This window comes from Pristiophorus japonicus, chromosome 11 (assembly GCF_044704955.1).
Source record: "Pristiophorus japonicus isolate sPriJap1 chromosome 11, sPriJap1.hap1, whole genome shotgun sequence".
In the NCBI taxonomy this organism is placed as follows: Eukaryota; Metazoa; Chordata; class Chondrichthyes; family Pristiophoridae; genus Pristiophorus; species Pristiophorus japonicus.
The window spans coordinates 145,836,689-145,850,715 of NC_091987.1; the positions used below are offsets into that span (position 1 = coordinate 145,836,689).

The 14,027-nt window shown below is 50.1% G+C and overlaps 1 protein-coding gene across 1 annotated transcript in view; it reads right to left on the bottom strand.

The window, feature by feature from the left end:
- The window catches only part of LOC139275610 (coagulation factor VII-like), an 86,158-nt gene extending 83,662 nt beyond the window's left edge, over positions 1–2,496 (bottom strand). Inside the window, exon 1 of the mRNA XM_070892780.1 lies at positions 2,439–2,496. Within this exon, the coding sequence (XP_070748881.1) occupies positions 2,439–2,496 (58 nt within the window). The remainder of the gene's footprint in view (positions 1–2,438) is intronic.
- Positions 2,497–14,027: the final 11,531 nt, after the last annotated feature.

Below are 14,027 nucleotides of genomic sequence, written 5' to 3' on the forward strand. Positions count from 1 at the left end.
AAGTCTGAGGTTCATGCAGCGTGCTGTGCACAAACGTTGCAGTCAGTGTGACCTCCGATTAATGCTCCACCTCCCTCACTTTAAATACGGGGCTTGGTTTTTCAGGCCTGACTTGGGCTGGATGATAAATGCGGTGTTAGCACCTAATTTAGGGACCGGGGCACTAGCGGGGATGTTGCACAACAACTAACGTCATGATCTGAATGAAACTACAGAGCAAGGCGAAAGCATTTTGCGCCACCGCAAAACCACAACCAAATATTCCAGAAGGGCGCTGGAAGCTGGCCCATCGGGTGGTAAGCATTTCGACACCCTTTACCGCCCCTCCGGCACACTAACAGAGGCACAATTCAACTGAAAATCCAGCTCCAAGTGCTTTGTGCAGTTTGGGAGCCCCATTATAGAAAGGACGTTAAAGCCATAGAGAGCGTACAGTGTACACTCACCAGGATGGTGCCAGGGATTGAAAACAATATTTACAAGGAGAGATTTGTATACTGGGACTATTCCCACTGGAACAGAGGAGATTTATTAGAGGTTTTTAAATGATGTAGAGGTTTTGATATCGAGAATAAGGAAAGGCTATTTCCTCTAGCTGGGAGTCAGTGGTGAGGGTTCATCAATTTTAAATTGTCACAGAGTGGGGAGAGGAGTTAGAAGAAGTGTCTTCACACAGCAGGTTATTGGAACGGAATGCTTTATCACAGGGAGTGGTTGAGGCAGGGACCATTGCATCCTTTAGGGGAAAATTGAATAACTATTGGAAGCAGAGGAAGTTACAAGGCTATGGGGAGAGAGCGGGGCAGTGGGATTAGTTTTGGATTGATACAGGGCTATGGGGAGAGAGTGGGGCAGTGGGATTAGTTTTGGATTGATACAGGGCTATGGGGAGAGAGTAGGGCAGTGGGATTAGTTCTGGATTGATACAGGGCTATGGGGAGAGAGTGGGGCAGTGGGATTAGTTCTGGATTGATACAGGGCTATGGGGAGAGAGTAGGGCAGTGGGATTAGTTTTGGATTGATACAGGGCTATGGGGAAAGAGTGGGGCAGTGGGATTAGTTTGGGATTGATACAGGGCTGTGGGGAGAGAGTGGGGCAATGGGATTAGTTTGGGATTGATACAGGGCTGTGGGGAGAGAGTGGGACAGTGGGATTAATTCCGGATTAGTGTAGCAAAGAGTCAGTACAGACACGACAGCTGAATAATCTCTTTATGTGATGTAAACTTCTCTGGGCTATGGAGGTGGAACCCCAGTGAAGCATGACCAGAGGTTTGCAGGCAGTGATGTTGGGTGGGCCCGAATCGGGGTGCACCCACCGCTTTTTGTCAATCAGTACCGCCGCAATGGATGTGGTGGCCATTGGAGCGAAATTCAGCATTTTTGCTGAAAAAACGGAGCGGAGCGGTTTTGGTTGGTGGGGATCGGCAGTTTGCAGCGGCGTGGCATTTGGGCTGCCAAATTCAGCTGGTGGTGATTTGCTGCTCATGAGCCAGCTGCTCCCTGGCACTTGTAAATTATATGATTTTAATGCCCCCAAAAAAAAATCACAAAAAAGAACACAAAAAAAAAAGAGGGCAGTTAAAAGTGTCTGGAGTGTCCCCCAGTTCGGGGGGCACTTGATTTAATGGTTCATTTTGTTTACCCTAAAAGAGTTGTAGGCTTGCTGCGCAGCAGTCCTGGGGTGGCGAAGGGGAGTCAGAAGCCAAGTGCACAGTGGTTAGCCCTCGTCTCCAAGGAGCCAGCCGCAATCTTGGTTTGGGCCAGCAAACACGGCGGGCATACGGCTCTGGCGCAGGATGAAAGCATTGTGGCTGCTGCCAGAATATCGAGCAGCAAATGCCATGATTTTGTGGTTGTGGTCACACACCAGCTGCACATTGAGGGAGTGGGATCCCTTGTGGTTTCTGAAGATCTCGGGATTGTTCTGTGGCGCCCTCAATGTGATGTGGGTGTAGCCTATGGTGCCCTGAACCCTGGGGGAGCCCACAATTCTCACGTATCCGGTCTGCCGCTCCAACTGCTTCTCCCTGCTCATTAGGAAGGTCCCTCCTGCTCTTATAGAGAGCATCTGTCACTTGACGGATGGAGCGATGGGCGGAGAATTGAGAAATGTTAGAAATGTCTGCTGTAGCAGCTTGGAAAGAGCCAGTGGCATAGAAATTGAGTGCTATGGTCACTTTGGTTGCGACGCTCAGAACTGTCCTCAGCTTTGTTTGAGGCTGGAGGTCTGGCTGCAGGAGATTGCATAGCTCCGGCATGATGTTCTTCCAGAATCAAAGTCTCTGGAGACACTGGTAATCCGTCAGGTCCATGAACGAAAACTGCTGCCTGTAGACCCTTGGACAATAGGGCTTTCTCCCACCACGTCTATGTTAGCGTCTTCCTATGGCAGCTGACTTATTGCTTTCTCCCTCAAGCTCTTGTTGGTCCCTCACCCTCTGCAGCCTGCTGCTGGCAAGCATTTGCCTCCTGTGCATCCTGCTTTTTGTCCATCTCGCCTACTATCTGGTGCGGGGGGTCAGTGTACCTGACCCTCCTCCTGACGCCATGTCCTTCCAGGGCCACCTCTCTGGGTTGAGGTCTGTCGCCATCTCCATGGCCTTCTGCATGTTGGGCTGCCATGTCTGCAGTGTCCCTCGCCCACTGCCTCTGGAGCCATTGGAGATGGCGCCGCTTTCTCCTGCATGCCTCCCTGCCACGCACAATGTGCGGGAGCAGTTCCGCTGTCAGCACTGAGCCCATTGCCTCCGCAAGCACAGGCTCCACAATGAGGCCTCTGTGTTGTACAGGTTGAGGACCCGAGCCCACTTGCACTCAATGCCACTCTAAAAGGGCAACTGAGAAGTCAAAAAAATTATCGGCCCAAAAAAATGGAGATGCACGCAACACACGTTTAAAGTTCGCTGGCGGTCTTGAGCAAGCACTGTGCACTGACCCAAAAACCTGTCGTTGGCACTGACAAGCGCCCAGAAGACTTTTTGACCTTCCGGGGCGGAACCGTGTGGTCGTCGTTGACGCTCTGATGATGTCGTTAAGGACGCATCTGCAGGAGCAGGGCGGAAGTGGGGGGAGCAGGGCGGATCCTCATACCGCAGCAAAAACCCCCAAAAGCAATTTCACAAATATCAGCCAGTCTGCCGCAAGACGGCGCCCATTCGGCACCAGCCCGTGGCGGCCAGAGGCCAAAATCGGAGGCCGAATTTTGCCCCCCCCCCCCCGCAATATCCTGGCTCTTCACACATTTATTTATGGTCCAGCTCCACTCTCCTTCCCCTTACAAAGTGCTGCGGTACAGAGGGACCTGGGGATCCTTGTGCATGAAACATAAACAGTTAGTATGCAGGTACAGCAATTGATCAGGAAGGCAAATGGAATGTTGGCCTTTATTGCAAGGGGAATAGAATATAAAAGCAGAGAAGTCTTGCTACAACTGTACAGGGTATTGGTGAGACCACACCTGGAGTACTGCGTACTGTTTTGGTCTCCTTATTTAAAGAGGGATATACTTGCATTGAGGGATATACATACAGTTCAGAGAAGGTTCACTAGGTTGATCCCTGAGATGATGGGGTTGACTTATGAAGAAAGGTTGAGTAGGTTGGGCCTATCCTCATTGGAGTTTACAAAAATGAGAGGTGATCTTATTGAAACATATAAGATACTGAGGGGGCTCGACAAGGTAGATTCAGAGAGGATGTTTCCACACACGTGGGGGAATCTAGAACTAGGGGCATAGTTTAAGAATAAGGGGTCGCCCATTTAGAACTGGGTTGAGGAGGAATTTCTTCTCTCAGAGGGTCGTAAATCTGTGAAATTGTCTTCCCCAGAGAGCTGTGGAGGCTGGGTCATTGAATATATTTAAGGTGGAGATAGACAGATTTTTGAATGATAAAGGAGTGAAGGGTTATGGGGAGCGGGCGAGGAAGTGGAGCTGAGTCCAAGATCAGATCAGCCATGATCTTATTAAATGGTGGAGCAGGCTCGAGGGGCCAAATGGCCTACTCCTGCTCCTATTTCTTATGTTCTTACGTTCTCCCCTAGCATTGTGCACGTACAGTTTCCGTGATTTGAGAATATTCTCTCATACTGCTCTCCTGGTTACTTCACCCTTAATTTTAACCACCCCTTGCCACAATTGGTGATTTCCATGTTGTTACGAGACAGGTAGACAACTGAATTGTGCTGAAGTCACTCTAATAGTTACCTACACCCACTAAACAGTGGCCTCAATCCCATTCTCATTTACTCAATTCCATTTGTGGTGGACTCAATTCCATTTACAATGTACACAATCACATTTACCGTGTGCTCTAACCCATTTACGACGGGCACTATCCCATTTATTACATAGCATATACAGCACAGAAACAGGCCATTCGGCCCAACTAATATGTGCTGGTGTTTGTACTCCACACCAGTCTCCTCCCATCCCATCTACCACATCTCAGCCTTTCAGCATATCTGTCTAGACGAGTACATGAGAGAAAAGGGAATAGAGTCCTTTTGAAAGCATCTGTGCTATTTGCCTCAACCACTTCCTGTGGTAGCGAGTTCCACATTTTAACCACTCTCTTAGTAAATACATTTCTTCCTATTTTCCTATTGGATTTATTAATAACAAACTTGTATTTATGGCCCCCAGTTTTGAATTCTCCCATAACCTTGGAATCATAACATCATAGAATCATACAGCATAGAAGGCCATTCGGCCCATCATGCCTCTGCTGGCTCTTTGGTGGAGCTATCAAATTAATCCCACCCCCCCTGCTCTTTCCCCATTGCCCTATAAATTTTCATATATTTATCCAATTTCCCTTTGAATGTTATTATTGAATCTGCTTCCAGCACCCTTTCAGGCCGTGTATTCCAGATCACGACAACTCACTGTGTAAAAACATGTTTCCTCAGGTCGCCTCTGGTTCTTTTGCCAATCACCTTAAATCTGTGTCCTCTGGTTATAGACCCTTCTGCCACTGGAAACAGTTTCACCTTATTTACTCTATTGAAACACGACACGATACTGAACACCTGTATTAAATCTCCCCTTAACCTTCTCTGCTCCACGGAGAACAACCTCAGCTTCTCCAGTCTCTCCACGTAACTGAAGCCGCTCAGCCCTGGTACCATTCTAGTAAATTTCTTTAGCACCCTCTCCAAAGCTTTGACATCCTTCCAAAAGTGTGGTGCCCAGAATTGAACACAATACTCCAGCTGGAGCCTAACCAGTGTTTTATAAAGATATAGAATAACTTCCTTGCTTTTATACTCTATTAATAAAGCCAAGGATCCCTTATGCTTTCTCATCCTGCCACCTTCGCAGAGTTGTGTACATTTGTCTCTCTGTTCTTGCACCCCCTTTAAAATTGGACCATTTAATTCATATTACCTGTCTTCATTCTTCCTACCAATATGTATCACTACACATTTCTCTGTGTGGTATTTCATCTGCCATGTGTCTGACCATTTCACCAGTCTGTCTATGTCCTCCTGAAGTCTGTTACTATCCTCCTCATTTCTGAGTTTCGTATCATCTGCAAACTTTGAAATTAAGTCCTGTATACCCAAGTCCAGGTCATTAATATATATCAAAAAGAGCAGTGTTCCAAATACCGACCCTGAGGAACAGCACTGTATACTTCCCTCCAGTCTAAAAAACGACCATTCACCACTGCTCCATGCATTCTGTCCCTTAGCCAATTTTGTATCCATGCTGCCACTGTCCGTTTAATCCCACAGGCTTTAATTTTCCGAACAAGTCTATTATGTGACTCCATCCCTCTCCCCAACTTCTGTCTGAGGCTGAACCAGACTGTTCGCAACCTTGGTGTCATATTTGACCCTGAAATGAGCTTTTGACCACATATCCGCAGCATAACTAAGACCGCCTATTTTCACCTCCGTAACATCGCCCGTCTCTGCCCTTACCTCAGCTCATCCACTGCTGAAGCCCTCATCCATGCCTTTGTTACCTCTAGACTTGACTATATCCTGGCTGGCCTCCCACATTCTATCCGACATGAACGAGAGGTGATCCAAAACTCGGCTGCCCGTGTCCTAACTCGCACCGAGTCCCGCTCACCCATCACCCCTGTGCTCATTGACCTACATTAGCCTCCGGTTAAACAATGCTTTGATTTCAAAGTTCTCATCTGTAAAGTCCTGTCCCCTCAGTACAGATTCACACGAGGCATGTAGTAAAGTCAAGGTCACTCTGGACCTGCACCTTTATTTCACAGCTCTGGAATGCTGCACTTGCCTGAGACCTGTCCTTATAGTCTCTTGCAAGTGCACCCCTGGTGGTAAGGTATGCTGGTGGTTACAGGCCATATCTCATTACAGTCATGTATAGCATGTTAGGATACAGTTATATATAATAAGGTAAGATACATGACATCATCCTTATTTTCAAATCCCTCCATGGCCTCACCCCTCCCTACCTCTGTAATCTCCGCCAGCACCACAACCCCCCCCGAGAAGTCTGCGCTCCTCAAATTCTGCCCTCTTGAGCATCCCTGATTATAATCGCTCGACCATTATGTAGCCTGGCGTGCCTTCTGTAGCCTTCTGTAGCCTGGGCCCCAAGCTCTGGAACACCCTGCCTAAACCACTCCACCTCTCTACCTCTCTTTCCTCCTTGTATTCTCCTTAAAACCTGCCTCTTTGACCATGCTTTTGGTCACCTGTTTTAATTTCTACTAATGGGCACAGTGTCAATTTTTAAAATCTCATATTTCTCCTGTGAAACTATATAAATACAAGTTGTTGTTGTTGTTGTTTGGGTACCTTGTTGTAGAATTTACCAATATCTCGCAAAGATTCCAGGTACCTTTCCCCTACAAAAGAGAAGAATCCCTTTCTGGGCTTTTAAAATGAGTTTAAAGGGGCAGACGAAGCCTGCGGGGGATAAAAGGGGATGCATTCATGGAGACCCCCCCCCCCCTCCCCCCAGTGTTTGGAAAGGGAATTCAAAATGGACCTAAATTACAGAAGCTTGAGATCCCCTAAACATCTATGGGAAGGAGCATATCAATTTTAAGATTCTACAACATTTTGGCTGCAAAAAAGAGTTACCAAATACAGAAGGTGGGGCCAAATTCGTGCATTAAGGACCCCAGGCTATGTACCCTCTAAGAGATAATCGAATTACCCAATCAAGCACAATGGAAATCATGGTCAGGAAACTGGACAATCCTAAAACAATGCAAAACCAGTGATAGCACATTCTCACACCCTAATCGAGTTACTGCTGACAAAGGAGACATTTGAAAATCAATGGACAGACAGTTTAAACAGAGCCCAAGAGATTTGATGGGAGATAACAGAGCCTTTTTTGGGGATATACCTATCCCCCAGTTTTACAAGAAAAGACTAGCAGAACACAGAAACTAGCAGAAGACAGGAGAGAAGCAGAGCACAGACTGGAACACAGACACAGACACAAGCAGCCGGAGTGAAGAAATGGAGTCATGAAGGAACCTACAAGAACTCATCAAGAACTGACCGAGCACGAGGCCCACGAAACGGAAGGTTGTCAGCAACAAAATTGACAACCACTCTACAATCTACTTCTGAACGACCCAACGGGGGAGAAATTACCAAAAGGGACTAACTAAAACTATTCCTAACCAAAGAAAGTGGGTACTTACCCCATACGTCCAAAACGCAACTTACCGTATCAACGGACGCACCCCAACCGAAGACTACGCAGTCCGAAGTCCTCTCCTCCGTCCAGGGTACGGCTCACCTAGAAGGCCAAGTGCAGCGAACCCCGAAACCGTGATTCACTGGCAACTGTCTAAAGGGATTGGTGAGCATAGCCCCTGAACCCTCAGAGCTATAACTTAGTTAGTTAGGGGAATTGGGAGGGGGGAGGCTGGGATAACTTGTGTAAATGTATCTGTATTCTCCTCTTTACCCCATTTAGAGTTTAAGCTGTATTCTTTTCCCCACAGGCTGTAATTTGACATTTTATTCAATGTGTTGTACCCTTCAGTGTGTATTGGTCTGTGTGTGTTATTAAAGGTGTGCCTTTTACTTCTTTTTAAACACAATAAAGCCATACCTGCTTCCGACCTTGAAACCGATTGTCTGTCCAAGTCTGTCACAGTCCCTTCATAATTCCAATGTCGAGAACCAAGGGTGTGGGAGCGATTCGGAACCGCTCATATAAGGTCAGAAGGGAAAGCTGACCCCCTGCAAACCACCCCTTACATAATGGCGACCCAGATGGGACACTGGTACAAGGGACGTGATAAGAGAGAGACTGGTTTCAGGAAATGAAGCAAAATGGAAGAGGGGATTTCCTCATATGTGCTTAAGAGGGTAAATGTGGCTAAGGAGTGGGTACTCGATCTATTGTATGCTGAGTGTCCAGAAGATGCTGCAGCTCAATGGACCGAGAGCAAGGACCATAAAAAGTCGATAGAGAAGGCCATTGGCTAATTTGCCTTCAGCAACAGATCCGGCTTCGCGATGAGGAGAATGAGAAATTAAAGGGAGTATTGAGACAGGCAGAAGAGAGGTCCAGCGCAAGGGCCACAGTCGGGGAAAGTTTGTGGACAGAGGTGGGACAGTTAAAGGAAAGTAGAGAGCTCACTAAAGAAAGGCACAAAACCCAATTGGACATTTTACAGTGTCAGATTATTGAAGCCAAGAATAGCAAACTGGCATTGCGGGAAGAGAATTCACGCCTCGCCAAGCAAGTTAAAGAGTACAGGGAGAGGGTAAGAGACATTCAGGTAGCCTATAAGGTAGCCAGTACCAGGGAATTTGAGGCAGGAGACCACGGCCCCTGCCAGCAGCAGATCCAAAGCCTGAACCTTGCTCTATCCCGGGCTAAAGGCATGGTGTGCCTGATAAACCCGGGTTTAGCCCAGGAACATCTGGTTGGGCAAGGAGAAACCCCTCAGTCACCGCCTGCAGCTCCCAGGAATGGCCCGGGACAGCAGGGGTGTCAGCCAGAGTGCGGGGCAGGCAAGGATTGCGAACTACCGACACTGGCAGCCCCGAGTTTTAACTCGGCTTGGCAGCAGGGGGAAGAGGGCGAGCCAATACAAGAAGGGCCGGAACCAGGGTTTATCAGGCAGCAGAAGTTTGGCCCGCCTGATGCCAATGGGGCAGCAGGACCCCTAGAAAGCAACTTCGTTGTCCCCCACGACACCCAAAAACTGAGGGCTATGATAGGCCACCTAAGTAAGCTCACCCAAAAGGGGGATCCCTCGGTACACTTCCTGGAAGTGGAACACACAGGGGATATTAACAGGTGCGATGATTCAGAGCAGGCTAAGCTGTTGCTCTTCTCGCTAGACACCAAGCTGTGCCATTCCCTCTCTGCAGACAGCAGAAAGGGGCGAAACACGTACGCTACGGTTAAGGAGGAGGTTCTAGAGGCCATGGGTATGAACGACGGGAGTCCTTTCTCCCGAGTGGAGAAAACAGTGCAGCTCTATGGGAAGACTCCACAGGATTTCGCCGACAGGTTGTGGCCGGTCTACGAAAGGGCCTGTAGTGGGGTTCTTGACCGGGCCCACCTGAACCCTAACGAGCTGGCTCACTGGCTCCGCAGCCTGGTGGCAAACAGCTTACCTGGAGTAGAGGCAAAAGCCGAGGTCTGGTTCGATCCAAGAGATCCCACAACCACCGAGGAGACAGTGGTCAGACAGTTGACCCTGGCTTACCGGAACGGCAGAGGGACAGAGGAGCCCTCCTCTAAAGGGAGGGTCCATGAGATTAAACCCAGCCAAGGCAAGAGTGGCATCAGGAAGGTGGGAACCCTCCCCACAAAGGGGACGAGTGTTTTGGGTGTGGGAAAAGTGGGCATGGAGGAAGGACTGTAGGAACCCATGGAAAGAGACTAAGGGAAAGGTCACTTCAGCTCCAGCCCGTAAGGCCGGGGCAGGAACACCCGACTCATATGAGACACTCGTAGCCGCCCTACAGACACACATAAACGGACAGGGAGCAGTAGCTATCGCATCCGGTGCAGTAGCCGGTACAGTAAAACCCTTTGCTCCAACCCACCCAGATGCATGACTAGAGCCAGCGCAGCCTGTGTACCTGTGTTCCCTAGAGTATGATGCCTGGAAGAGACCGTACGTTATGATGGAGGTGGAGAAAGTGAAAGGGACCTACCTGCTAGATACTGGTGCTTCCAGAACCCTTGTATTTTCAGATAACCCAGCTACCTCACCTCTATCGAACGGGGTTCCGTACAGTCTAGTGGGGTTCACAGGCAATGAGCAAACTGGTTCGTTTTCCATCCCGCTCACCATTCAGTTAAGGACACTCAAAACCAAATGGAAGTGCGTCCTGATGAAATGGGAGCAGAAGGGAAAAGGGATCCTGGGGGCTGATTTTATCATTAGCTACCAGATCCTAGTGGATCTCAGGAACCACTGTCTATGGGGAGCCATAGTGACTGACAGGGAAGGTGAGGTGGCGGTGATCCCAGAAAAAGGGGCCAAGGGAACATTGTGTACCATGAAGCCAAAGGAGTGTTACGACTTGGAATTACTGGTCAGTAACACCCCAGTGGAGTACCAGGCATATGTACAGGCACACCTTGCAGCATTTGCCACTCACAAACATGACTGTGGTAGGGTAACGGGGGTGGAAGTTAGTATAGTAGGGGACCCCATGACCCGACCACAAAAGCAATATAACTTCCCCAGGGAGGCAGAGGCAGACCTGACAACGACGCTGGGATCACTGGTAGAGCAAGGGGTGTTAAGACTGATAGCAACCCATGTGAACTCTCCACTGTGGCTGGTTAAGAAACCGGACAATTCATGGAGGGCCACCGTGGACTATCGAGTACTAAATAAGAATATCCCTGCCTGTGCTCCCACTGCAGCAGCCGTAGCAGATCTCATAGGGAGTATTCCAGCATCTGCGACCACTTTCACGGTGCTGGATATTTCAAATGGGTTCTGGTCTTTCCTTTAAAATGGGAGGACCAGTACAAGTTCGCCTTTACCTTTAAGGGCCAACAATACACGTGGAACTGTCTTCCCCAAGGCTTCCACAATAGTCCCAGCATTTTTCACCAATGTATGGCGATCTGTTAAAAGGGCTTTAGCAGACCCCAGCAGTTGGTGCAGTATGTGGATGACCTGCCCCTGTTCACCGATCAGGGGGAGGAGCATGGCCCACTGCTGACTGAGCTGCTGGAGTTGCTAAAAGAAGAAGGGTTTAAAGTAAACCCCAAGAAGGCACAGATCGGCCAGAAGGAAGTCAAATTCCTGGGGCTGACTGTGCGCGCTGGGGAAAGGGCCATAGACAAGGCTAGAAGGGAGGCAGTACAGGAGTTACCAGCCCCCAACACAGTGACAGGGGTAAGATCCTTTCTAGGGCTCACCGGATACTGCAAAGACTTCATTGAGGATTATGCAGCCACTGCAGCCTCTCTGCTCAGGCTCCTACACAAGAGTGTAGAGTGGGACTGGGATGAGGGTTGCGAGGCAGCATTTAATCAGCTCAAGAAGGACTTGCAGACCGCGCCAGCCTTAGGAGCAATAGATGTAGGAAAGGAGTTTTTCCTGGAGGTGGCAGCCAGCGGGGACAGTTTGAGCTCAGTGCTGCTTCAAGAGCGGCACGGCCAGCTGAGACCGGTGGTTTACTCCTCCAGGACCCTCACAGATGTGGAGAAGGGGTACTCCAACTGTGAGAGACACCTCCTAGCCACACATTGGGCAGTGAAAAGATCCTTGATCTTCACGGGAGGGTCTCCTCTAACACTCCTAACCCACCACACACTACTCAGGTGCTCCTAGATGGGAGGATTAAGGACGGGATGGTGAGCAGTGCCCGCATTGCTCGCTGGACCCTGCTCCTCTCCCAGATGGACCTCAGCGTAGAAGGCCCCCGCGAGCCAAGGCTCACAGCCAACCTAATCTATCCAGGTAAAGCCCACAGATGCTCCATAGAAGGGGTATGGGAGGTGAACATTGGCCTTCGGGCGGGGTTACACCCTACAGGCCGGGACATCTACGTGACGGGTCCAGCACAGTATCTGCTGGCGAACGACTCATTGGGTGCGGAGTCTATGACCCAAGGGCAGGTATTGCCCTGGCAATCAAGCTCCCCAGCACCATGAGCGCCCAGCATGCTGAACTGTCCGCCTTAATGTACGTGGTGACCCACCCCGAGTAAATCCCTACCCCATACACGATTTGCTCGGACAGTATGTTCACCTGCAATTCATGTACGGAGTACCTGGCTATCTGGTCCCGTCGCGGATACACGTCCGCTGACGGGAGACCCCTGGCAATCAAGCCCATGCTGGAGAAAATCATGACAGTGGTGGGGGAAAAAGGAAAGGTCTACATACATAAGGTGAAGGTCCATTCAAAAACCGAACCCCGTGCAGAGGGAAACCAACAGGCTGACAAACTGGCCAAAGAAGGTGCCCGCACGGGAAAGTTCTGGGACCCCTATGACACCGGCCGCATAGCAGCGGTTAAGAATGAGAACAGGGCAGTAGAGAGTACAGAGATAGCCTTGGCCCCGGACTTAAAAACAGTTCAGGCACAGGACCCGGTCCTGAAAGCTGTCTTGAACGCGCTAGCTAGAGGAGAGAGAGTAGAAGGTCCGTACGGCACAGCAGCCATTACCGTTAAGGAAGGCATGCTGTTTAAAGAGGGACAATGGGTCGTGCTACAGCAGCACCAGAGGGAATTCCTAAAACTGGCCCATGAGAGTCCAGGAGCGGGACACCCCGGGCCTGAGACCACCTGGCAACGGGTGGAATAGGCAGGATGGTGGCCGGGACTCAGGGAGGACGTCCGCGAGTTCTGTGCGAACTGCTTGGTGTGTGCTGCGAACAACCCTGAGCCCCAAAAAAGGAAGGTGTCCCTAGGACACGTCAGGAGGGTAGAGGGACCATGGCAGTCAAACCAAATTGACTACATCGGACCCCTACACAGGGAGGCTACAAATACTGCCTAGTCCTGGTGGACGTGTTCTCAAAATGGGTTGAAGCCTTCCCCTGCCGAACAGCCACCGCACTAGGGACAGCTAAGATTCTAGTGAGGGAAGTGTTCTCCCGGTGGGGACTCCCACAGTATGTGGAGTCGGACAATGGGGAGCCATTTCACCGGGCAGGTAATGCAGGCAACCCTTAAGGTGCTCGGCATTGAGGGAAAATGGCACGTTGCCCACAATCCACAGTCATCGGGTATTGTGGAGCGTTTAAACCGCACCATTAAAGAAAGGCTGTGGAAGGAAATGGGAGACTCACCCCAAAAGTGGGTGGAGGTCTTACCATTGGTCCTAATGGGGATCCGAGCTAGCCGGTCAAAGAGCACCGGGTATTCCCCATACGAGCTCATGACTGGCCGGATCATGCGGACCCCCACCCATGTCCTAGCCCCGGTGCTCACAGAAGGTCAGCTCAGAGAGGTGAACCGGGACCGGTTTGTCAAGAACCTGTTTGAACACCTCAAACAGATTCACTGGCAGGCTGCTAGTAACATGGGCAGACAGCATCAGGGGAACCGATTGCTGCTAGAACCCAGAAAACACCATGAATGGGAGATAGGGGACCAGGTCATGGTGAGGAACTATGCTCGGGTCGAGGTTTTTGAAGCATTATAAATGGGGCCATACAGCATTGTGGACAAGGCAAGCCCGATGGTCTATGCCATAAAGCTGCCCCGCCGTACTAAGTGGTTCCACATCAACCAGTGCAAGCTGTACAACCCAGGGTCAGCCAAGCACAGAGGGCAGCCGGGAGGGGTGAACCGTCCTCAGGACAGGGACCCTCCGTTGGCCGCCCCCGATGGTGGAGGGCCCACAGGGAATGTGGCAGGCTCAGAAACCGTGCCTATAGGGGCGGTGAATTGCAGTACTGGAGGGGCTATCCCACCCATCGTTTGGGATTCGGACGCACCCCCAGTAACCCAAGCCCTCAGAAGGACCCTCCGTACACCACGGCCAAAGATACCATGGTCACCGGCATCTGAGCCTCAGCGATTCTACTCTCGGAGAAGGGCAGCCCGACAGGAAAGGCCGAAGGTCAGAAGTAC